We start from the raw sequence: 25800 nt of genomic DNA on the forward strand, positions 1-25800 counted from the left end.
TGCCTTGGATTATTCTACTTTTTGGAACATTGGGCTTTCTACAGCAACATTTGCCAGAAACCTTATTGACACACCTTTCATCATTTAGCATGTGTCCTTAGCCCTGCAGAACTGGAGAAAATCAAGAAGGTGGAGAAGGAAGCCACAGTGGAGACTAGATGGAGGATTTCAAGGAAGACTGAAAAGGAAGCACGGCTTTGATCTCATGGGGTAGGGATCAGCCGGGCCCCGGAGCTCCACAAGGGCAGAAATCCTATCTCTCTGGTCCATTCCTATGCCCCCTGAACTGGGGAGAACAGCTGGGAGAGTGCACAGGCACTCAATCAACAGTTCTCAAGTGAATAAATGAACTCTGCAAAGCTCTATGAGTTGAGAATTATGATTCATAGAGATGAAGAAACTGAGGTAAAGTGGATTTCTCCAAATCCCAGCATCCCAGAGCATAGAGAAGGAGTCTAGTGGGTTTGGCTGCAAAGCCTGCGTCATTTGCAGCCTCACACATTGCTTTTCTTCCCATTTAAAGAGCCATGCTTCCTCTTGTCTTGGCCCCCAACTTGCTGTTTGCAGTGATCTAATCCTCAGCCCTTTGCAACACTGAAAATCCTGCTTCTCCATCATTAGAAGGCATTAGAATCACACAGAGAGCTGGACAAACATGCAGGTTTCTGGGCTCCACTCCCAGAAATGTTGATTCCGTCGGCCTGAGTGAGAGGGGGGCCTCTTCAGGTTTAACTCGGGTCCATTACATGACTAATCTCTTTATGGGAAAACAATTTGGGTGGTGCAGCCAGATCTTTGCAGAGCCCCTTTTTCTGTGTGTGTGTGTCCCTTGGCACCTGTGGGGTTTTTTTTCCAGGGACCACCCTTGTGCTACTTGAGCCTGCTTTGTCCAATTGCACAGAAAACCGGAAGTTCCTGGGAAAGTATGTGTCTCCTGAGAACCTCTAACTAATGGCTGTTGTGTGAAGTTGCATGAAAACTCAACTCCTTTACTTCAAATCAAGACACCTCTGAGGTTTAACTAAAAACTCCAGTATCATTGCCTGCTCAAGCTGAAGTCAAACTCTGTAGGAATCTGCCTGAGGTCACATCCTTGCTTAATTCCCTACCCATTCTTTTCTGACTTCCCTATCCCTTCCCAGTTTCCCTTCATAAATTACCTGCGAATGAATCCTCATCTCAGAGTCTGCTTCCGGGCATCTGACCTAAGACACACTCCCGGCCCTCAGTCCTTCATTGCTAATGTCCTGCCTGAGCATCATCTCAGAACTCGGTCTTTCAGAAAGTTGAATATAGGAGTTCCCATCATGACTCAGCAGAAACAAATCTGACTAGTATCCATGAGGACGCAGGTTCAATCCCTGGCCTCACTCAGTGGGTTAAGGATCCAGCGTTGCCATGAGCTCTGGTGTCAGTCGCAGACACGGCTAGGATCACTGCATTGCTGTGGCTGTGACGTAGGCCAGCAGCCGTAGCTCCAATTCAGCCCCTAGCCTGGGAACCTCCATATGTTGCAGGTTCAGCCCTAAAAAGAAAAGAAAGAAAGAAAGAAAGTTGAATATAAACAACTCAACCCAAAGTCAACACAATCTGATCCTTAAAAGTGGGGCTTCCCTCACTCTCTGGGGACCACAAGATTATGAGTTAATAGTCTTTGGCATGGAAGAGGCAAGCTGGAGGGTGGAAAGGGTTGTGCCTCTTTCAGGAAGGCAGAAATCCCAATCCTCTCCCTCGGGGTCAGAAGAGTTGGGTCTGAACAGCCACTGGGGGCTAATGCAGTACGGGGCATCTCCCTCTGTGAGAGCTCCCCTCCTATTTTGCAAACCAGAAATCAGACCCATCTGCAAAGACCCCACTGGCCTTAGCCCAGGTTTCGTGCCCATCCTCTGTAGGAGAAATGCACACAACAGCCTCATAAAGACCCAGACATTTGTCCTTCTTTTCCGTGCTTTCAAAAAAGACTAGAGAGAAGAAAAGAAAATCTATTTCTTCATAAGGAACTGCGTGACTGAGTGACACATCTCTCTGTTGTGAAATCTGAGCTACTGTCATCAAAGATCTAGAAGAAAAAAAGGGAAGAGAGGGACAAGGTGGCCTGAAGAGGAAGCAATGGCTATGTATTTGCATTTCTATGGAAACGGCCTTGGGCAGACGTGGCCTTGGTCCTCTGTGGTCAGAGGGACTCGAGGTCAGGTGCTTAGCAGCTGGTCGGAGGCTGCTGCAGCAGCAATTTGCAGGGGGTGGGATGGCACCCGAGGGCAGACACCAAAGCTCTCCCGACCTGCCATGGACAGGAACCAGGAACCCATGCGTTTCTCTCTGCGAAGGTCCAGCAAGTCTTGTGACATTCTCCTCCCATGTGCACTTGCAGATGGGCTCCCTCTGCACCTCCTCCCACCAAAAGGACAGTGCAATGGAAAGGAGGATGCAGACAGCAGAGAGAGAAGATGGAGGGATGGCAAGAGGAGCGGTAGCTGGGAGAGAAGGAGGAAAGTCTTTCATGTGTCCTCAGTGGACCAGGTAGGGTTGATTCCAGTAATATAAGGATGATTGCATATTATTAGTGTCAATCACACAGATTAGTAGATTAAAGAAGAAGAAAAAGACACCCTAGCATCACTTTTGAGAACTGCTAAAAACAAAACAGTTCATAAAGGTCAGTTCCTGATTAGGAGAAAACAACAGGCAAACAAAACATATTATGGGAAAAATACAGAAAAATATAGAATATGGTAATGCTACTAGAGCTTTACATCTGTGTCATAATAATGATAAAATACCAGAATCATTTCCACTGATGCAAAACAGGAGAAAAAGCAATTGACACCACTCCATTTGTTCTATAGTGAGGAAGTCCTACTCTCCACGTTAAGAAAAAAGAGGAGGTATAGCTATGGATAGGGGATGGGCAAAAGTAACACTATTTGCAGATAAACTTATCCATGTGGAAAATCCAAGAGACAACTAAAAAATTGATAAGATATTTAAGAACAGTAGCTTAATATACACGTATGTTGAAATGTTAACTGTGGTCCTTTGTAGCATGATGTACAGCATTTAATCCTCACCACAAACTAGCAATGTGATTATCACCGTCCATTCTTATAGATGACACAGCTCAACCTCAGAGAGGCTTAGTATCTTAGTCAAGGTCACACAGCTTCAGGAATGTGAACTCCAGGATGACTCCCTGGGAATTCCTGTTGTGGCTCAGCAGATTAAGAACCTGACAGAGTGTTCATGAGGATGTGGGTTCAATCCCTGGCCTCGCTCAGTGGGTTAAGGATCTGGCATTGCCATGGCTACGGTGTAGGTCGACAGTTGCCACTCTGATTTGACCCCTAGCTTGGGAACTTCCATGTGCTGCAGGTGCAGCCCTAAAAAAAATTTTTTTAAAGGGATGACTCCCTCCCAACTCACATTCTTCATGTACTAGCCCAAACTGACTTTTATTATTAATATAAAAATTACTATATTAGCAATATTAATTGTTTAAATGACCCTTTAGTGAGTACTTTTTATGTGCCATGACTTCACTGTGAATGAATGACCTCCATCTCCCCAAAGACCAGCAAAGTTTCCTCAGAGTTCCATGGTTAGCATACATTTCTTCAATACATAAAAGATTAATGCTGTCAAATTGCTCACTTTTCCCTAAATAGTATTTGTCATGTGTAATCCATGAACAGAGAAGTATAGCCTTTGGAACAAAAATAGGTCAAAGCAATGAAAACACTAAAATTTATAATGCTTCATCTGACATCTCTAAAAAATTTTCAAGACAAATATTATTTGTATAATTCAAATAAAGGAGGCTGATTAATGGATACAAACTACTGTACATAAAATAGGTATGCAACAAGGATTTGCTGCGTAATTCAGGGAACTATATTCAAGATCTTTTAATAACCTATAATGGAAATAATCTGAAATATACATAGAACATACAGGATATATAAAACTGAATATATAGAATATGTTAAACTGAACCACTTAACTGTACCTGAAACTAACACAATATCAAAAAGCAACTACACCTCAAAAAATAAGTCAATTAATTTTAAGAGAATTTATTTATTTATTTATTTTACTTTTTAGGCAATGAAAAGCTATTATAGGAGTCATTAATGGGAACTGAAGGTCTGCCAGAGACATCACTGCAATTCTCAGTTTTGTCTCAATTTTGCTGTTTTCTTTCTTTTTTTTTTTTTTTTCTTTCGTAGGGCTGTACCCTCAGCATATGGAGGTTCCCAGGCTAGGGGTCAAATCAGAGCTACAGCTGCCCGCCTACACCACAGCCACAGCAACACGGAATTCAAGCCATGTCTGTGACCCACACCACAACTCATGGCAATGCTGGATCCTTAACCCACTGAGCAAGGCCAGATATTGAACTGGCATCCTCATGGATACTAGTCAGGTTCGTTTTCACAGCCACAATGGGAACTCCCTAAATCAATTAATTTTAAAAAGGAAGCTGAGAAAGATAGAAAACTTTGCCCAACATCTTATAGTTAGAGGCAAAACTCAAACTCCGATCTGTCTGCCACCTCTACCGCTCTTCCACAAATCAGATGTCACTTTCTCGTCATTTAGGTCAGCTCCTAGGAAGCATACTTCACCAGACTTCAGGGAGACCCACCTATACCTGGAGCAAAATGGGGCATTTGGCCCAGGGGAGATGGGAGACCTTTTCTCTACTCAGATATAATTACCCCAAACCACCCCAGTAGGGCCAGCCACCATCTGCTATGCACCAGCCCCCTTACCTACACAACTTCGTGTTATGCTCAGAGCAGCCTTGATAGGAAATCCTGCTACTGTTCCCATTTTACAGCTGAGAAAGCTGAGACTAACAGAGAAGAGGCATCTTCCCCAAGGTCACATGCTTACTAGGTAGCAGAGCTAAGATCCACGTCTGAGCCATCTGCAGTCAAAACTGGTTGACCCACACATTCCGTCACCATCCTAAGCGTGGGGGCGAATTTGCTCCAAATTACCCTCCATCGCCACTCTTAACTCCTGCACCACACGGATTCCTAAGCTTCACAGACCTACCAGGCAAATGCTACAATCATTAACCATGAGACACTCAGGTCAGAGAGTTCTGCTCTCAGGTCAGGACTCAGTTAAGGAGACTGACCACCACATAAGGCGTGAGTTAAGTCCACTTTGCACTTGCTCTGGCCGTTAAATAGCCTTTTGAGTTTTCTGTTCACGAATGGCCAGAACATGTAATTTCAGGACAAGAAAGAGAATAAAATCTCTACTCTGGGAGTTCCCGTGTTGGCACAGTGGAAACAAACCCAACTAGTATCCACGAGGATGCGGGTTCGATCCCTGGCCTCGCTCAGTGGGTCAAGGATCTGGCGTTGCTGTGGCTGTGTCGTAGGCCAGCAGTGGTGGCTCTAATTCCACCTCTAGCCTGGGAACTTCCATAAGCAGCAAAAAGAGAAAAAAAAAAAAAAAAAGAAAGAAATATCTGCTTTGATTTGACTACTTCTTGGAAGATGGTGTCTCTCAGGCACTAAAGCCACAAACTGTGCCCTGCCTGAGGATGTGGCAGCTTACTTTACCTGTTCATCTGGGATGGCCAATCAGAGAGCTGAACAAAGAAGTTGACCTAGGGAGGTAAGGAGGAGAGAGGGAGGAAACAGCTTTGGGTGAGCGGCTGGCCTGTATCAAGTGTGCCCAGTTTGTTTGGCAAGTTCCGCTGAATAAACAACCATCCATGGTCTCTCCTGCTGAGGAATTCCTGATATGAACTGTGGCACGTCCACATCCTTCCTGTAATCCACCTCCTGCGTGAAGCAGAAACTTCTCCTGGAAGGAAAGCCTGCCTCGCCATCTCAGCTGCCAGGTTGGCATCAGAATAGTGGAATCTCATAAGCTGCAAGCCTCCCAGAGAGATGCCGCTGCATCATACCCTGAGCTGCGTCTGCTGTTTCCAGCAAAACGAGCTGCGTTTGTGGTTCACTGCCTCCCCTGGCATGTCCGGGAGGAGGAAGAGCATGCCCGCCCACCTCCTGCCAGGGTCCCCTGGTTGACCGTCCTCCCTTCTCTGGGGAATTTCAGCTCACTGAACCCTGGCTTTCAGGAAGACCGGGAATATTCTGTGAAAAGGAAAGGTTAAGGAAAATAGGATGCATGTTGGTGCCAGGAACTGGTTTTGGATGCTTGTCCATGAAAACCTTGTCAGAACGCACTGTGTCCATAACAAGTTGACACTGGCAAATACTTTTTTTGAGCTATTTCTAGCAAATGATGATTTCCAGGTCTGCACAACTGATCTGCCTAGGGCTGGAGAGGAAGGCAAGGCCCCAACTCTAAAAGCTCAAGTTTTGCATGTACCCTCCCCACCCCCACCTAAATGCATGCTGCATACAGACAGATGGTTGTTTTTCTCATGAGAAGCTGAAACCACGGCCCTCCATCACTATTATTACCTTTCAAATAGGCATCATTGCACTCAGAGAATCAAGGTTGGTGACAGATATCAGGGTTGGGTAGAAATCAACTGGTCTGTTTCTCCAGTGAGAGTGCAGCTCATTCATTCATTCGGGTACACAGTCACTAAGGGAACGGGTATTTATTAAACATCCACAGGTGAACCAGATGGATGTCCACTCAGCACAATGAGGGTTTGATAGGTGAGACAGAGTTGCTATTGGACCATAGAGTCAGGATCTAATCTCGTCTAGTCATGGGGACTCAGGGGCAGCTTCCCTAAAGGGCTCACACCTAAGCTGAGATCTGAAAGACCAGTGAGAGCATGTGCAAAGGCCAGGGGGCAGGCAGATCTGACCCGAGGAGCTGGAGGAAGTTCAGGTCACTGTATGGGAGCAGTGGGAGAAGTTAACTCTGCAAAGGAGGTTTTATATCATAAGGAGCCCAGTGGGGAGTCACAGATATACTTTAAAGGGGGGTAGTACAAACACTATGCATGCTTAGGAAGGCCACCTGGCAACAGAGTGGCACCTTGATGGGAAGAGTCATCCAGGTACCAGGAACCTCATGAGAAGTCTCTGCAATGACCTGAGATAAAGAAAACAGAGGACACAGCGCAGCTATGTGGTGTCAATGGAATGGAGAGAACTGGATGAATCGAAACATTTAGGAGCTACAATTTTTTAGAAAAAAAAACCTGGGCATATATATTCTTTTCTATTTTAGATGTTATGGTAGGCGAATAAGAGCCTCTCAATGTTGTCCACATTCTAATCTCTGAAATCTGTGAATATGTAACTTTATGTAGCAAAAGAGATTTTGAAGATGCGGTTTAGGATCCTGAGATGGGAAAATTATGCTATATTGTCCAGTTTGGCCCAATCTAATCACAAACCTCTTTAGAAGGCTAAAGGGAGGCTGGAGAATCAAGATCAAAGAAGGAGAGGTTTAAAGATGCTTTGCCACTGGTTTTGAAGAGATTTAAAGATGCTTTGCCTCTGGCTTTGAAGATCAAGGAAGGGACCAGGTGCCAAGGAGAGCAGGAGGTTTCCAGAAGTTGTAAAAAGCAGGGAAACTGATGCTCCTCTAGATCTTCCAGATGGAATGTAGACCTACCAAGTCATGTTGGACTTCTGATGTCCAGAACTATAATAAATTATATTGCTTTAAGTGACTAAGTTTGTGATTTGTTGGAGCACAATAGGAAACATAACAGGAAAAGTAACTAAGTCTTTGCCCCTAATAGGTATTTAGTAATTATGAGTTTAATCCATGAATAAATGAGGCTTAGAAAAGTACAGTAGAAGCTCTAAAGAAGCAAGGCTTATAATTCCTCAAATTCACCCTTAAAGTTTGAAACGGTCCTTAACTGATAAGAGCTGTTGACTCAAGATGTGAGATGCGAGGGCAGGAAAAGGGAGACACTTTTCACTATAGAACACATTATACTCTCTGGGCTTGTTACCATGGGCCCACACAACATATTTTTAAAAAGCTAATGACTTGGTCTTCAAGTCTGGGGGAAAAGTCAGGGTATACAGAGCCAAATGGAAGAGAATGTGATCAACAACCCATTGTCAACTTCTGAAAGTGAATATTGTAACCACTCAGAACCTGTTGGGTGAAATCCATTAACTAAATCTGAATTCTGGTCCCTACGAACTCAAGCTACTTTCTGCCCACTCTCTTTCTCTTCCCACCAAATGCGTCAACTCTAAGAACTGCTGAACCATACACCACCTTCTCCCTTCTCCCCTCCACGAAATTGGACATCTATTCTACCCCAAGCAAATACGTAGCTGCTCATCCTCATAAGGATATGGTACTACGTCATAAAGAGGACATGCCTCTTAGAGACATGAAGCCCTTTGTTGGAATTCCGCACCCACCCACCCACCCACCCATCTAGCAGGAGGACCAAGAAAATGTATTTAAATTCCCAGAGCCTCAGTTTTCCCATCTGTGAAATAGGCATCATGATTACAGAGGTTTATTTGTTTCTTTGTTTTTATCAAGCACTCAATCAAGCTGTCTCTGTCAAGCATTTGGCACAGGATCCAATACTAAATATTGTTTCAACTTCTTTCTGTGTCTTTGGTTTTCTTCCCCTTTCCATGGGAGCCCAAGCTCTCCTCTGAGGCCTTATCCTCTTCAAATGTTCTTTGGCATACGAGAGCTTTGATTTTTCTTTCTTATATCCTCTCAACTTTTCTCTCTCATTTTATTTTTTTTAATCCTGTAATTTTGAAATACATCCAGCAAGATACACCAGTGGTTCTAGTTCTGAACCTAGTGGTGGTCAACACACTAAACCAGTTTGCACCACAGTCCCTCCCCAGGGGCTCCAACCAGACTGCTTCCCACACTTCATCCCAGAACAGTCTTCCCTGGTGGCCTGATTCTGATATAGCTCCACCCACCCCACCCCCCCAAATTACTTCCCTATCCCATCCCCCATATTTCCAAGGACCTATCTAGTTTGTTTGTTTGCTTGCTTTCTCATGAATACAGGTTTCATATCCTTGTCTGTATCTTTCCTACTCTTAACACAGAGTCTGACATCTGACAAGAGCCTAATAAATATGTTTGATTTATGAAATGAATCAATGAATGCATGCTGGCATGCCAGATGCAGAGAAAGCCTACTGTGGAGATCAAGGTTCTCCGAGAGTGGTCTTCCCACAATGGTGGTGGGAATCCTATAAAAGGGTGTGCCCAAATGCATGCACACGATGGATGGGATAGGAGAGAACAAAGATCGTTTAACTGTCTGTGTTTTATTCTTGCCTTGACCGGTGGGTGATTGGCTTCCCATGAAAAAGGCATTTCTTCACCGGGCGATAAAGGCAGCCACAGGCAGCTTGCAATCATAGCAAGAGGTAATTTCCGTATCACTCACCTGCAGAGGGCTCCTGACAGCCTGGAGGCCCTGTGTGGGCTGGGTACCCAGCCAAGGCCACATGCGTTGTAACCTGTCAACACTGCAAACAGGTTCAGGCAACAAAAGGATTTGCCATGGAAGCTAAGGGCTCGGAGCTGGACCAGGCTGTGGTGGGGAGATGAGGGCCTAGAAGGCAAAGACACAGGAGCTTCCTGGGTCTCTGCATTTTGGATGGGAAAGATGTCTGTAAAATTGTGCAACCGGAGATTATCCTGGGTATTTGAGACACTTAGGGCTGGGCTCATAGGACCGCTTGTCCAGCTTGACTAGGTTGCTTAATATCACTAAGCCTGGGTTTTAACATAGGAATCAAAATGCCGTCATCATGATGAGGATTAAATAGGATAACATGCAAAACACCAATACACTGTTTAGGACTGAGTAAGCCTTCAATAAAAGTTAGCTCCTGGTATTCCCAGGGATACTTTCTTTCCCTACTTTTCCCTATGTTTAAGAATTGTTTATAGGAGTTTCCATTGTGGCTCAGCAGAAACAAATCTGACTAGCATCCATGAGGATGCAGGTTCGATCCCAGGCCTCCCTCAGTGGGTTAAGGATCTGGCATTGCCGTGAGCTGTGGTGTAGGTTACAGATGAGGCTCAGATCCAGCACTGCTGTGACTGTGGAATAGGCTGCTGGCTGCAGCTCTGATTCAGCCCATAGCCTGGGAACTTCCATCTGTCATACATGTGGCCCTTAAAAACAAAAAAAAATAAAATAAATAAAATACAAAGCATTTTTTCAAATATTATATACTATTATTCTTACTCAATAGGTTCATAAGAGCCATTATATTGATTTCTAAGCCACATTAGAATTATCTGACATCTTGATAAATCCATTCATCCAATAAATATGGCCTTTGTTTAACAACTGTGGGCCAGGTGCTCAGCCATGTCCTGAGGGGGATAAAATAAGAAGTGGTTCCTATCCCCCAGGAAGCTAGCAGTCCTTGGAGAGATGGCCCAGGAAATAGACAATTATGGCACAGCACAAGGAAGGGTTGTAAAGTGAATATATGATAAGTACTGTGTATAATTTATGTCATCCTGTTAAAGTTTATTTTTTTAACAAGAACTCATTTGGGGGTGCCTCTAAAAGGAGAAAGATCAGGTTTTTGCTTTATTATGATATTGACACATTTAATATTTAGCCATTAATCTCATTCACTCCCCAACCTCCACTCCCAGACACACATCAGATTTTCCTACATGTGGATTCATCCTCTAGGTTTGTGGTTCTCAACCAGGGGCAGTTTTGCCCCCCACCCCCACCCCAGGAGACATTTGGCAATGTCTGGAGACATTTTTGATTGTCACAACTTTGGCTGGGGGTGCTAACTGCATCTAGTATAGAGAGACCAGGTATCAGGTAAATATCCTACAATGCACCCCACCCCACCATACACATAAGATCCTTTTCCAGCCCCAAATGCCAGCAGTGCCAAGATTGGGAAGCCTTGTCCTAGAGCCAGAGACTAACATGTGTTTAGAAGTACATGTACGTCCAAATCATGGCTGGACCCAAAGGACACTCTTTAGCCAACTCTCAGAACTCTGCTCATGGGTGTGTCTAGGTACCAGTCTTATTCTAGGAAGCCTCTATCATTTGACAGTTTTGACAAACATTTACTGGACAGCTAACTGGAAATCTAACACTTTCATATCCATTCCCCCACTTTACGGAGTATTGCAAAATCTCCTTTTGCTAATGAGGAAGCTGAAACTCAGAGAAGTTAAGTCATCTGCCAAAGTTACACAGCTGGAAATTGCGGAGTCAGTGTTCAAGCCCAAGTTTCACTAAATCATGCTCAGATGTCTCTCTTCTGACCACCAGAACTTCATCTCCTTTGGAGGAGTTCTGTCTGAGTTTTCTCCATCTGGAGAGCCCCAAGCTGACTGGCCGAATGTCAGAGCTCAAAGGAGCACTCTTGTTTGCTCAGCTTCCCTGTACTGAGATACAGAGAGTACCACACTGCAGGGCAGAAAGGCTTGCTGAGCCATGGCAGAAGCTCCTACCTCACAATGTGGCTTTTTTGCATTTCATTATTTTGTATTTGCGTAATTTTGAACAGTTTTAGATCTCTTCTCTCAGCTCTGATGTCTATTACTGTGGAAAGAAGCATCTCCAGACCTTCTAGATTCAAAGGGAGAAACGACATCCCTGGGGGGTGCCTCAGAGGATCCCTGGCCCCAGGTCTCCAACACCACAGCATCTTCTTCCTAGAGATGTTCCCTTTTTCTCACAGTAAGACAACGCCACTGCAGCTGCCACATGGGAAGCCTACCTGCCACCATGAGCCACTCCTGCTCCCTTTCCCACTGAGTAAAATCTTTAACTCTTTCCTGCTGACCACCTTTGAGTAACACAACCAAATACACTGGCACATAGTAAGTGCACAGGTACTCTTGAGAATAAGGAAACAAACAACCAATAAAATATACACACCTAAAAGAGTGCTATTCTTAGCATACTTGGATTTTATTTTATTTTATTTTATTTTATTTTGCTTTTTAGGGCCACGCCGAGTCATATGGAAGTTCCCAGGCTAGGAAACAAATGGGAGCTGCAGCTCCTGGCCTACACCACAGCCACAGCAACGCAGGATCTGACCCATGTCTGCAACCTACACCACGGCTCATGGCAACGCCAGATCCTTAACCCACTGAGCGAGGCCAGGGGTCAAGCCCGCATCCTCATGGATACTAGTTGGATTCGTTTCCCGTGTACCACAATGGGAACTCCCACACTTGCATTTTAAAGGCCTGCCTTTTGTGTGGTTCATTCATTCATTCAACAAATAAAGACTAGGTTGCCAGGAACCGCTATGCCCCGTGCTCAGTGCTGGAGAGAAAAGCCTGAGTGAAAGCAGGGCAAGTCCTGCCCTCACAGAGCTTACCGTCCAGCGGTACCTCTGGATTTTGGCCACGTCCCTTTCAATGTGTAATTTTTTTTCTTTTGTTTTTGGTGTTTTTTTTTTTTATTGTATTTGTTTGTTTGTTTGTTTGGTCACCCCATATGGAATCCCCAGGCCAGAGATCACATCTGTGAGCTGCGGCTAATACCAGATCTTTAACCCACTGTGCCAGCAGGGGATCGAACCTGTATTCTGGCACTGTAGAGACACTGTCATTCCCGTTGTACCACAGTAGGAACTCCTCAATGCGAATTTTGAAACATAATAAAGGATCTGAGAAAGCAAGCAGCAAAGGATCTGAGAGTGATTATCATGAGAAATTTGGAGTTCCTGTTGTTGCTCAGTGGTAACGAACCCACTAGTATCCATGAAGATGCGGTTCTATCCCTGGCCTCACTCAGTGGGTTAAGGACCCAGTGTTGCTGTGGTGTAGGTCACAGATGCACTCAGATCCCGCATTGCCGTGGCTGTGGTGTAGGCCAGCAGCTGCATCTCTGATTCGATCCCTAGCCTGGGAACTTCCATATACCTTCTATATGGGGCAGGTGCGGCCTTAAACAGAAAAAAAAAAAAAAGAGAAAGAAATTCATCAGGTCTGGCCAGGCTGGGCAGGGAAACATTCTATAAGGAAGCAGCTGAGAACTCAAGTTGAAGGAAGGTTCTTTAATGTGAGTGCAATCCTGATCCAGAGCTGAAGTGGTTGGCAAAGACTGGCATCCTGAGTGGGAGAGGCTCCCTGGAGTGTCACACATCCCACCTGCTAGTGACACCCTTAGCCAAGAGGTGGAGCTAGGCTGACTTTCCAGTTTTCCAGGAGTGATAGCTTGGAGCACTGACTTCAAACATTTTACTTGTTTACTGGCCAAAACGACTATGAAAAGGGCCTCCTGGCAAGTGTTATTATTTCATGTATATTATGAATATGGACATTTTAAAATAAAACTGTGAAACATTTTGAAAATGTAGTCAATAAGTTCTTTAAAAATCATAGTAGGAGTTCCTGTTGTGGCTCAGTGGAAATGAACCTGATTAGCATCCATGAGGAGGCAAGTTCCATCCCTGGTCTCGCTCAGTGGGTTAAGGATCCGGCATTGCCCTGGGCTGTGGTGTAGGTTGCAGATGCAGCTTGGATCCAGCGATGCTGTGGCTGTGGTGTAGGCCAGCAGCTACAGCTCCGATTGTACCCCTAGCCTGGGAACCTCCATATGCCTTGGGTGTGGCCCTAAAAAGATGTAAAAAAAAAAAAAACAATAATTTCATAACCACCATCATCCATGAAAAAAAGGTGAACAAGCTCTCTCATAACAGATAGTTTACATTTTTCTTTTTCTCCGTTAACTAAAGTTTCCTTTCACTTCCCCCCCTACTTTTAAGCTCATTTTATGTACTTTGATGCTTGAAAACCTTTAATTGATCATATTTATCTGGTACAAAAGTATGTACCTAAATTGACTTTTGAATTTTGCTTGTAATTCTTATTTATATACTGCTAAGCATTAAGAAGAATTTCTCCTACATGGGGATATCAATTTTATTATTACTAAACCATGGATTAAAATGATCCCTGTAAAATAAATTACAATTTTTGATAAATATTATTAAGGAGCAATAACACAACTGTATGGGAAATGCATCTTTTAATGAGATGGATCCATGAGGCTGTTTATGTATCTTAGAATGATTATGACTAATTACATGAAAGAAAGGATTTAGTATTGATTCTACTCCCTCCTTTGTTTATGTGTTTTATAGATGTCAAATGCTTAGAACATGTGTTCACAAAAGCAAGCACATAGAAATGGAAGCTTTTTTCCTAACCATTGTTACTTAAGTTATTATTACAACTGAGTTGGCTAACAAAAATCACACAGTGATCTAGCATCAAAAAATATTTTTAGTGTTTTGAATTATCCCTTTGTTTGGTTCCCTGGAAGTTTTTCATGTTAACACAGTGCACTCTAATAAGAGTCTCAGTGGGTAAAATGTATGCTGGGGTTTTTGTTTTTTTTTCATAGGAAATAAGAGAAATAAAAAGAAGAAATTCAAGGACCAACTCAGACCAATATTAAAAAAAAAGAGTTCCTATGGAAGTTGATGACCCCAAAATAAATTTCTTTATGTAGCTCTTGGAAAAAAAAATGTTTATAAATCTTCAGAGGTAAATATACTTCAGTTGAAAGCCCACTGGCTTTGAGGATCAAATAACACTTCACTCAGCCCCAGAGACTGATAATAGCCTTGGTTTCCTTGCAGCGTGCTGACCCCCCACCACCCACTGTGCGAAAGAGAGGCCACCTTGGTGGATGTTATTCAAATTCCCCTTCCCTTTTTCAGGCTGAAGTGCTCCCTCCTGTATTCTTCAGGACATATGCCAGTGTAAGGTGGGTTCCTCCACTGGAATTTAAATATTAGGAAGAGGACAGGCACAGTGAACTGAGAATGGACAGCACAACTTGATCTTGGTGGTCAAGGAACGCTTAACTGAAAAAGTGACATCTAATCTGGCATATAAAAGATGAATAGAAGTCGACAGAGCCATGGGAGGAAATAGAAGATGGATACCATTTCGGGCAAAGAGAAGGATATGTTGAAAAAAAGAACTGAAGACAGAAGGGGCCCATAAGTTGGGAGGAAGAGGGCATGATTTATTCTCAGTGCAATAGGAAGCCATCAGATGGCTTTAAAGGATGGATAGACATGATCAGATTTTCACTTCACTAAGGTTTCTCTGATGATGTCCAAGCCCCAGAAAGAAGCACAAATCCAGAAAGGAGATGGACTGCCCGGCCAGGAGCAGAAAAGTACTGTCACCTCCTCCATTCTAGACAGCAGACCTTGTTTTATGCAACCTAATATCACTGCTTGACTTTTTGTAGCTCCTTTTCACGGAACTCCAGCCCCTGATGTCTCTGGGCTGTTCAGTCACTTCTCTACAACCATCTCCATGAACATTGGCTTTCTGGTTCCAGAATAAGACTTTACAATCATCCCTGAGCCCCAAGGGAATTCCAAGTTTAGAGAAAACAGGTGAGCCCTACCTCTCACTATGACACAAACTTGCAGCCAGCAGCTGGATCTTCTGTAGATTGTATCCTAAACTTGCTGCTTCCGCATCTGCTGCTGGGCTATGCATGGGTATCAGGGAAGACCATTTTTTACAAATTTTATAAATTATAAAACATTTAAAATTAAAAAATAAGATTTTCAGGGAGTTCCCATTGAAGCTCAGCAAGTTAGGAACCTGACACTGTGTTCGTGAGGATGCGGGTACAATCTCTGGCCTCGCTCACTGGGTTAAGGACTGGCATTGCCACAAGCTTCTACGTAAGCCAAAGATGCAGCTCAGATTTGGCACTGCTATGGCTGTGGCATAGGCTGGCAGCTGTGGCTCCAATTTGATCCCAAACCTGGGAACTTCCATATGCCACAAGTTTGGCCCTAAAAATGAAAAAACAAAATAATAAAAAATCTAAGGTGTTCAAGGTGCTGTGAAGACCTCCATCTTCATATCTGTATCTCTATTCCTCTCTTGAACAGTCTCTCTCTGGCTATCCATCCTATGGACATAACAGATGTGGATTTACATTTTCCTGCTCATAAGATTTAAATCAAATCCATCAAACTCCCATTGCACATCCAAGCTCTATAAAAATCCCATAACTTCCCCGGAGAACCCTGGGTTCCCATGCCCACTGAACACAACTGTGTGAGGCACCCTCAACCAACTACTGTTTTACCCCATTCATTGTGCCAAAACTCACACAACTCTTTTCTATTCCCATGTAATTACATATTAACGCAAAGTGTGTGTTATTAAAATCCTTGACAATAATTTTGGAAAGATGCAGACATTTACATTATAGCAACACAAACAGGTGGAAGATGAATCTGAATTGGTCAAGCTCCTAAAAATTACTAAAACTCTAAAATCTGAGCACCAAGCTTATGTCTTATCACTTGACATATTTCTTTTGTGTGTGTGTTTGTGTCTTTATCTTCCTTTTTTTTTGCTGTTAGGGCCCCACTCATGACATTTGGAAGTTCCCAGGCTAGGGGTCCAATCAGAGCTGTAGCCACTGGCCTATGCCAGAGCCACAGCAATGCCAAACCCAAGCCACATCTGTGACCTACTCCACAGCTCATGGCAACATGGGTCCTTAACCCCCTTAACCCCTGAGCAAGGCCAGGGATCGAACGTGCTACCTCATGGTTCCTAGTCAGATTAGTTTCTGCTACGCCACGATGGGAAGCATCTTTTTTTACACTTTTACCTCAAGCATCTTGCTGTCTGGTGTTATATGAATACTCTTCAGAAAACACAGTAAGTAGAGTATGGCTCAGTCTTCATTTCCTTGTGCCCTGGGATTCTCAGACCCCCACCTAAACTTGTTAGGAAATCCCCTTTATTAGTACAAGCACTCTTCAGTTCCTCTTCTACCTTGGACTCAACCTCTCTGGCCATCTCCAGTGCAAAAGTATTTGGTCCAAGTTCCCATGATTTAGATTGATAACCTCTATCTTAATAAGTCCACAAGTATCAAATGCTGGAGAGGGCGTGGAGAAAAGCAAAACCTCCTACCCTGTTGGTGGGAATGTAAATTGGTACAACCACTATGGAAAACAGTATGGAGGTACCACAGAAAACAAAATATAGAACTACCATATGACCCAGCATTCCCACCCTTGGGCATACATCCAGATAAGATTTTCCTTGAAAAAGACACATGCACCCATATATTCCTTGCAGCACTATTCACAATAGCCAAGACATGGAAACAATCTAAATGTCCATCAACAGATGAATGGATTAAGGAGATGTGCTGTATATACACAATGGAATACTACTCAGCCATAAAAAAGAACAAAATAATGTCATTTGCAGCAACATGGATGGAACTAAAGACTCTCATACTAAGTGAAGTAAGTCAGAAAAAGAAAGACGAATAACATATGCTATCACTTATATTTGGAACCCAATACACAGCACAAATAAACGTTTCTACAGAAAAGAAAATCACAGACTTGGAGAATAGACTTGTGGTTGCCAAGAGGGAGGGGGAGGGAATAGGGTGGACTGGGAATCTGGGGTTAATAAATGCAAACTACTGCTTTTGGAATGGATAAGCAATGAGATCCTGCTTTATAACACTGGGGACTATATCTAGTCACTTATGATGGAGCATGATGGAGGATAATGTGAAAAAAAAGAATGCATATATGTATGTGTGACTGGGTCACTTTGCTGTACAGTAGAAAATTGGTGGAATACTGTAAACCAGCTATAATGGAAAAAATAAAAATCATTCAAAGGGGGAAAAAAACCAATAGTATGGAGTCAACTTACATTCTAAAATCCTTTTGGTTCCTTGCAAATTGTCTTTTTGCTTCCTTTAGGGCATCACAATAAGTTGGAAGAGGTGGTGTGATAGGATTATGGTTAAGGAAAGATTTCCAATTAGGAACACCTGAGAGAGTTAAATATATCGTTCACGGGGGACTGAGGGAACACTTTTGCCTGGGCTTCCCAATCGTGAAGGATCTCAAGGGAAAACATGAATATTATGTCTGGAGTTACACTGAGAGGACCCAAAGAAGACAACGCCCATCAGGCCACTTTAAACTTTTATCATCCCATTATCTGGACCACCCTGTGCACAGTGCACCAGGACTTAGTAGTTACATAAATCCCCAAATTACTATTTTCACACTTTTGTGTGTGTGTTCTTTAAAGGCAGCAGTTTGTTAAATGTAAATATTAAAAAAATGTACCAACATTTTGGTAAAAAAAAAATGAATTAGAAGGAGTTCCCACTGTGGCACAGTAAGTTAAGAATCCAGCACTGTCTCTGGTGGCATGGGTTTGATCCCTGGCCCAGTGTAGTGGGTTAAGGATCCAGTACTGTTGCAGCTGTGGCATAGGTTGTAGCTGCAGCTGGAATTCAGTCCCTGGCCTGGGGAACTTCCACATGCTGAGGATATGGCCATAAAAAAATTTTTTTAAATGAACAAACATGAAATAGACTCAATGAATAACTCTATAGAGCAAATTGAATTGAATTGGAAAATTTGAACTCCTTACACTTACAATAGGGAAAAACAATCTGACTCTGCAATGGATCTGTTTCATTTTCTTTAATCTTTGTATTTTACTGCTTTTGCAACAAGTTAAAAACATTGCCTGTAGCCTGAAATATATGAGATAGCCATTCTCAAGTATCTGGCCTTTAAAGGTCTGACACTTTTCATATAGTGATAAAAAGTTGCATAACAAAGAATAACAAGTGTCTTGTTGGAGGTTTATAAGAACATTGTAAACAGACCTATGTCCACAGCTGCAAGAACAAAGGATGCCACACCAAGAAGTTAACAAGTTAATGGATTCAAACTATTGCTCTTGGAATGGATGCAATGACAATGAGATCCTGCTGTGTAGCACTGAGAACTATGTCTAGATACTTACATCACAGCACGAGAATGGGAGGAAAAATTATGTATACATGTACGTGTAAATTGGTCCCCATGTTGTACAGTGGGAAAATAAATAAATAAATAAAAAATTTTTAAAAATTTGCACCAACCAACCACACCCCCTCCCCTTTTAGTATAAAAGAAGCCTGAATTCTAACTCATTTATGAAGTTTCTTCGGAACCATCTTCTTGTTCTGCTGGCTTTCTACATAAAGTCATTCTTGCTTGCCCCAACAATTCGTCTCTCAATGTATTGGCCTGTCGGGTGACAAACAGTATGCGCTTGGACTCAGTAACACAATCAGGAACCAAATCTCAATCAACTTTGTGGTCAGCTGATGGGAAACAGTACCGCTGTTAAATGAATGAAGAGTAACTAACACAGTAGGTACTCTGAACTGCAATTCCCTTCACCCTTTTCCTGAAACAGAAAATAAAGCATAACTTGAGTATACAGAGTATAGTTCAGGGACTGAACTTAGGGGGGATTTATTGCAACAGCCTCAATGTTCCATCCAACCTGAGAGCCAGGGGCAAAGCATTCCAACACTCCCACATTTTTCTGATTTTTTAAGAAAATCATTGACCTTTGCTCTCTTTACACCCAGTCCAAGTTCTAGGTAAATGATTCAGGATAATCCTTCTCCATTTTTTTTTCACAAGTTCTTGACCAATCAGGATGCAGCACTTGAGAGTTGAACTGAGGAAGTAAAAATGTAACTTGAACCTCTGAACAAAACCACTCTAGTTTCTAAATGCATTGACTTTCTTTGAATTACGGTAAAAAGGAGAAAAATCACATCTTAGAAACTGCTGTGGATGCACATTTGTACTTTGAATCTTTCCACCCCAAGAAAGTCATGCAATGCACTTCCCAGTAAAGTGAATACAGGCAGCGAGATGGACAGGACCCTCCAAGATCATAGCCACGTGCCCTCTCCTTGCTCTTCAGTTAGCATTGAAATTTCTTCTCTGGTGTGCTTAAAAAGGCATCTTTCTCTTGCATAGAAATATCTGGGCAGGAAATTTATGCCCTGACTGCTTGGTACTTGGTTTGAGGGCAGCGATGGAGATCACTATCACTCCACATCTCGGTAATTCAGGGGGATCAGCATCTTTTCCACCTGGTCTCACCATCTTCTCTGGAAAACTGAGCCATGCCTTCTAATGACCTATCTCTATCTTGAGCTCTCTTTGCTCTGCTGTCTGTAGCCATGTCCATGGGAGGTTGTAGGAGGAAGAAAACATTAAAACTTCCCTGAGGACCTCAGACCTATTCACTATCCAAAAAGGACTATGGAGATTTGTACCTATATTCCTGATACATTGATCATTGGCTACCTTCCCCTCCAACTCTGTCTGAGGAGCAATATTCAAAAAGACCCAGGATTCCAGGATATCCTAGAATGTGCCAGATATAGTAATCTCCAATACGTTTACCAAGATGAATAACACAAAGCTCTGTTCTTGAAATGCTTCCAGTCTATTGAGAGAAGAAGGGGTCTAAGAAAATATTTTATAATATACTTTGAAAAGAATATTTTGGAGGGAGATATGACTCTGGATTCACTTCACCTATGGTCCTCAGGAGAGCCAGACAGAAGAAAATATTTTAAGTGGGTTTGAATTATGAGTAGATATTTTAGTTAGAGTTGGCCACATTGTTTTAGAAGAACAAGAATCCTCTGTGAGTAGATAAACACAATAAACATTTATTTCCTACTTATACAAAGTCTAATTCAGATGTTCCTATCCAAGCAGCTCTCCTGAGTAGCTCTTGCTGTAACCTAAGATCCCAGGCTACATCATTTTATCAGTTCTACGGTTCCCTAGGACCTCAGAATTCTTCCTCTGGATTTTCACTGGATCTTCCTTCTCTTCACAATGAAGACACAGACTATGGACATCTCAAGAGGCTCTAGGGACCAACCAAAAATTACCTTACATCACTGCTATCCACATTACACTAGCCATTAAAATAGTCACATGGTTTTACCTAACTGCAAAAGATGTTGGGAAAAGTACTTTTCCTGTAAGCAGAGATGAGTAGAAAAGCAGATCTTGTTAACTCATAGTACTGATTTATGCCAGAGTAGGATTTACCAAGGATAAATGGTAAGACATTTCATGGAAGCTTTAAAATGCAGGCAGGTGGAAAAAAAATAAAAAATAAAAAAATAAAATAAAATAAAATAAAATGCAGGCAGGTGGTTATCCAATGCCAGCACTAAGTAGAAGAGAGTCTCTCAAGAAAAATATATTTGGAAACCAGCCAGGAAAACCAAGTACAAGCCTTTAGATTTTGTGAAAGCAGTTTGCAAAAGTTAAGTGGAAAGTTTGTCTTGGGGTCAGTTGAGATATAAACTAAGCTCTACAACTGGGACCTGTTCTTTCTTAAGGAGCGCACACATGTGTCCTCCATTCCTTGCACAAAGGGGCAAGTCCTCAGAGAAACTCCCACAAAAGATAGTTCGGCCTATTTCAAAACTAGAGCTTTTCTTTTCACATGACCAGATATCAATGCCAGAGACCTGAAGACCATCTGAGAAGGCGCTCTCAGCAGTGCCCTGAATCTCATGTAAACTACCCATCTCATGTGAACTTACAGGGCCTAAACTCGCGGGTGATTGAGTCCTTGAGTTATGGGTACAAATAGTTTCCAACTGGATCCCAGATGTTGTGTTCAGAGCAGGGAACACCGAAGACTGGTGGAGGCATGGTCTCAGCTACAGGTCAGAGGCCTTCACAGAAGAACTCTTTGGAAAATGATGCAAGCCATAGCAACCAAACCTGATGCCTGTACTCTGTCTTAGCCACATTTGTCAGACTTTGAGACCAGACTATTAACTGACTCTAATTCCCAAATGATCTGTGAAGGAGCATGTTATTTTTTGTTTTAAGTTTATATGATTAGTGACTTTATTTATCTATATATATATAGATATATTTATGACCGCACCCACAGCATATGGAAGTTCCCAGACCAGGAATTGAATCCGAGTTGCAGATGCAAACTATGCCACAGCTGCAGTAACACTGGATCCTTTAACCCACTCTGCCGGGCTGAGGATAGAACCCATGCCTCTGGAGCAACCGGAGCCACTGCTGTTGGATTCTTAACGGTGGGAACTCCCATAATTTCTTCTCATAATACAAGAGTGTTAGATTATTACAAAATTTTTTTCATGTAATACAGAATAATACTTTTTTAAATTCCAAAAATCTCACCACTTAAGAAATGAGCATTGAACAATCATTTTCCTAGGTCTTTCTTTATATGTAAAAGTAGATGGAATGAGGGGAGAGAGGAAGGGAAGTAGAAGAGAATAGAATGTTACAATGCAAATATATTTTTTGCTCCTGTGACACTTGTATGTATTTTTCAAAAATCAATTATATTTATTGACTATTCCAAAAAACTGCAAATTCAACCACAAAGAAATTGTCTTCAACTCATTCTTCACATGAACAGGAATTTTCTTCACCTAAGAATTCTTCTTACCCATAGCCACTGGAGCCATTATGTGACCCATCAATCTTCAGTCTTTCTTAATTTCTTCATTGACCAATTGTTTTTGAGGACCTACAATGAGCCAGGTACTAGGCTAGTGCAAAGAATAATCAGTGAGCCAGACTGACACAGTCCACATCCTCACTGAATTTAGGAGCAGAAGAGTGTTTCTTGGAGCAAGATTCAAGGTCTTATGGCATCTGGCCTCGTGATACAGTGTGAGCTCCAGGAATCAGGCATTTTCAAAGCTCTCCAGATGATTTGGATGCCTATTTGAATTTGAGGACCACTGAGTTAGTAGTTTGGTGCTGATAGAGCATCACCCAGAAAAGACATGGCAGGTGTATATGACCAGCCCAAGCCAGGAATCCAGGTCAAGGGTAAGCAAAGTTCAAGGCTGATGGAGCTGCAGTGACCATTTGAAACAGCTCCTTGATATAATTATGGATCTATTCTAATTCACGTGCAGACCAGAGTTACTACTGAAATGGAGAGAAAGCACATTTGCAGGTGATGGACTTTGACGGATATTTACAGCAGGTTGTTTCCTGAGGGTAATCTGGAGGATAAATTATCAAGAATTTTGATATTTGATATTTGGAAATGTAACCCCAACTTTTGTGAATATCTGCCAACCGTGATTTCTTTGTGCCCTGGCAAATGTCATGAGGACTTAGGATCTTTAGCACAGAGATTCTCAGAGGAAGAAACAATGAACTGCGAAGGATTAGGGTCAACTTGCTGCTAGAAGCTGAGTGCCCTCCTGGAAATATGTAACTAAAAAAATGTGTTTCTCCTTCCCTACTTGGTTGAAAGCTTGAGATCCAAATTAAATGTGCAGAAGAGGTTAAGACCCAATGTTCTTCCTGAGACCATCTGAGAAAAGCCTCGGTGAGAGGGGAACGGTGCTTTCCACATTAAAACGACACTGCTTAACTCTTAATATGAGATCAGGTGGGAATCCACCTGCAGGAGTCATGCAATTATGTAAATTGAATGAGCACACGACTTGGAGAATATATAATATTCAGATGGCAACACAGTTTTTAATCACCCTCTAGCCTTTTGAAGATACATAGTTCTAAAGACTAATTATAAATATTATTTCGTAAAATGCTGAAGCTATTGAGATATGCATAAACCTCTATTAGATAGATAATATTTACTACTTTAATGAATAAGTGAATACATGCCTGAGAAAAGTAAAATTAAAAGACTGGAAATTAATTTTTAAAAATCTCTAAGATGTTAAATAATGATCACAAATAATTACCACATACTAACCTATGATTTTTATTTATACATATTGCTAGCAAGACAAAGTATCTCATTTTTTACTGACATCAACCTAAGCAAAAGAAAACTTTAGTGTTTCCAGACTGTGGGAAAATAAATATCAATGACCACAAAGGGGTTTAATTGATAACCTCATAATGAGAGGAAGAAGGAAAAAGCGATAAAAACCAGATTTAAAATTCTAAAATCACAAATGACTGGTAGCCTTCGATATAGAGATAAGCAGCCTGAATATTCCCTGGTACATTTGACTACGCACTGTAATAATTAATATTCACACCAATGACTTCAGGTTATCAGGAAAGTTCTGTGGTGTAGCCAGATAACCTAATTCAAAATGCTGGAGGATGTATAATACAATTAACATCTCCTTCATGGTTTTTTTTTTTTTTTTTTTTTTGTCTTTTGTTGTTGTTGTTATTGTTGCTATTTCTTGGGCCGCTCCCCGCGGCATATGGAGGTTCCCAGGCTAGGGGTTGAATCGGAGCTGTAGCCACCGGCCTACGCCAGAGCCACAGCAACGCAGGATCCAAGCCGCGTCTGCAACCTACACCACAGCTCACGGCAACACCGGATCGTTAACCCACTGAGCAAGGGCAGGTATCGAACCCGCAACCTCATGGTTCCTAGTCGGATTCGTTAACCACTGCGCCACGACGGGAACTCCTCCTTCATGGTTATTTTTGAAAGTTTTGATATTTTATGTGTTTGGCTACTGTCAGGGGTAAAATTCACTTGTCCAGAAAGGCGCTTTCTCCAATGACTAGGATCGCCAGGTTTAGACAATCAAAATACTGGACAATCAGTTAAATTTGAATTTCAGCTAAACAACTGATCACTTTTTGGTAAAAATGTATCGCACCTAATATTGGGGTCATACTTATGTCCCAGGCAATATTTGGAGCAACTTTATACTAAAAAAAAATGTTGGTTTGTTTTTTTTTTTTTGAAATTTAAATGTAATTGGCTATCCTGTATTTGATATGGCAACCCTACAAATGACTCAAAAGGAATCTAGTGTTGCATCTCAGAGTTAGTACATTCTGGAATTGTTGCATTTGAGAAAGCCTGGCTGATTCTATGAGTCAGCATCACAAAGATTTTCAAAAGAAATCTGTAAAGTTTAAATAACTTCCTAAAACATTAACCTCCCTCTGAAAGTCTCAAGTCAAGCTCTATCAAAGCTTGAAATAGACCTGAAGTTCAGCAAATAGGGATGGTAAGGTCCAGGGGAGTAGGTTTTAAGGAGTAAATTAACTCAGTAAGATTTCTCACAAATTCACCTCCTTTGAACCTATTTCTATGGTGAAGACTTTGGCTTTTATTGAAAGAAGTCACAGAAAGGAGCATCAAGACACTAAACTTCCACTGAAGGTCACTGGGGACACGGTGCTTCTGTTTCCCTTCTTCAGGCCCGACCTGCCAGGAAGTCTCATCTAAATATCCCAAGTTGCTCCCTTTTCTAGAAGTCCCTGTTTCAGTCCTCTTTCTGTATTTCTATAATTGCATGTGTTCTTCTCTCACTAGATTCTTTAAAGGACAGGGAGTGTACCTATTTATTTTTTTTATTTTTATTTTTTTGCCTTTTAGGGCCACATGTGCAGCATATGGAGTTTCCCAGGCTAAGGGTCAAATCAGAGCTACATCTGCCAGCCTACACCACAGCCATAGCAACACCAGATCTGAGCAGTGTCTGCAACCTGTACCACAGCTCACAGCAACGCCAGATCCTTAAACCACTGAGTGAGGCCAGGGATGGAACCCACATCCTCACGGAAACTAGACAGATTCATTACCACTGAGCCACAATGGGAACCCTGGGAATGTATCTTTTAACTTCATATTCTCAGTGGTAGAACATTGCTAGGCCTGCAGTAAGTACATATGTGTTTGAATGGATGGCCAAGAGGATGGATGGAAGGATGGATGATTGGATGGGTAGATGCTTTGGTTGAAAATATTACATTGCGTTTATGAAGATGAAAAAATTAGCTCTTATATTCGTACAGATTATTCATAGTGTATTCATTTTAGCCACAAACTGAAAAAAAAGCCAATGTGTCCGAATAGAAAGATGGCTAAACAAATGGTGACATTAACCCAATGTCATTCTATTCAGCAATAAAAAGGAATACACTATGAACATACACCAGGGACAAACTTCAAAAAGATTATACATAACATACATAACATATGATTCCATTTTTTTAAAGATCTAAA

General features: G+C 42.1%; 1 protein-coding gene across 5 annotated transcripts in view; it reads left to right on the forward strand.

Annotated features, from left to right (window-relative positions):
- LOC146395310 (uncharacterized) overlaps positions 1 to 25800 on the forward strand; it is a 215436-nt gene that overhangs the window by 156083 nt on the left and 33553 nt on the right. For 2 of the 5 annotated variants that reach the window (XR_014832353.1, XR_014832351.1), the window contains exon 4: positions 14640 to 17172. The exons of 1 other annotated variant lie outside the window; for it this stretch is intronic. Coding sequence is in view for 2 of the 4 variants with exons in the window: in XM_085003919.1 (XP_084860045.1) it covers positions 2372 to 2520; positions 14640 to 14685 (195 nt within the window). In the remaining 2 variants the exon portion in view is untranslated. Of the gene's footprint in view, positions 1 to 2371; positions 2521 to 14320; positions 17173 to 25800 lie in introns of those variants that run through there. 2 more of the 5 variants (XM_085003919.1, XM_085003920.1) reach the window with 2 other exon arrangements.

Source organism: Sus scrofa, chromosome 17 (genome assembly GCF_054392235.1).
Source record: "Sus scrofa isolate SSC_HxYL_T2T_F1_AM1 chromosome 17, Sscrofa_HxYL_maternal_Yorkshire_Landrace_v2.0, whole genome shotgun sequence".
NCBI classification, from domain to species: domain Eukaryota; kingdom Metazoa; phylum Chordata; class Mammalia; order Artiodactyla; family Suidae; genus Sus; species Sus scrofa.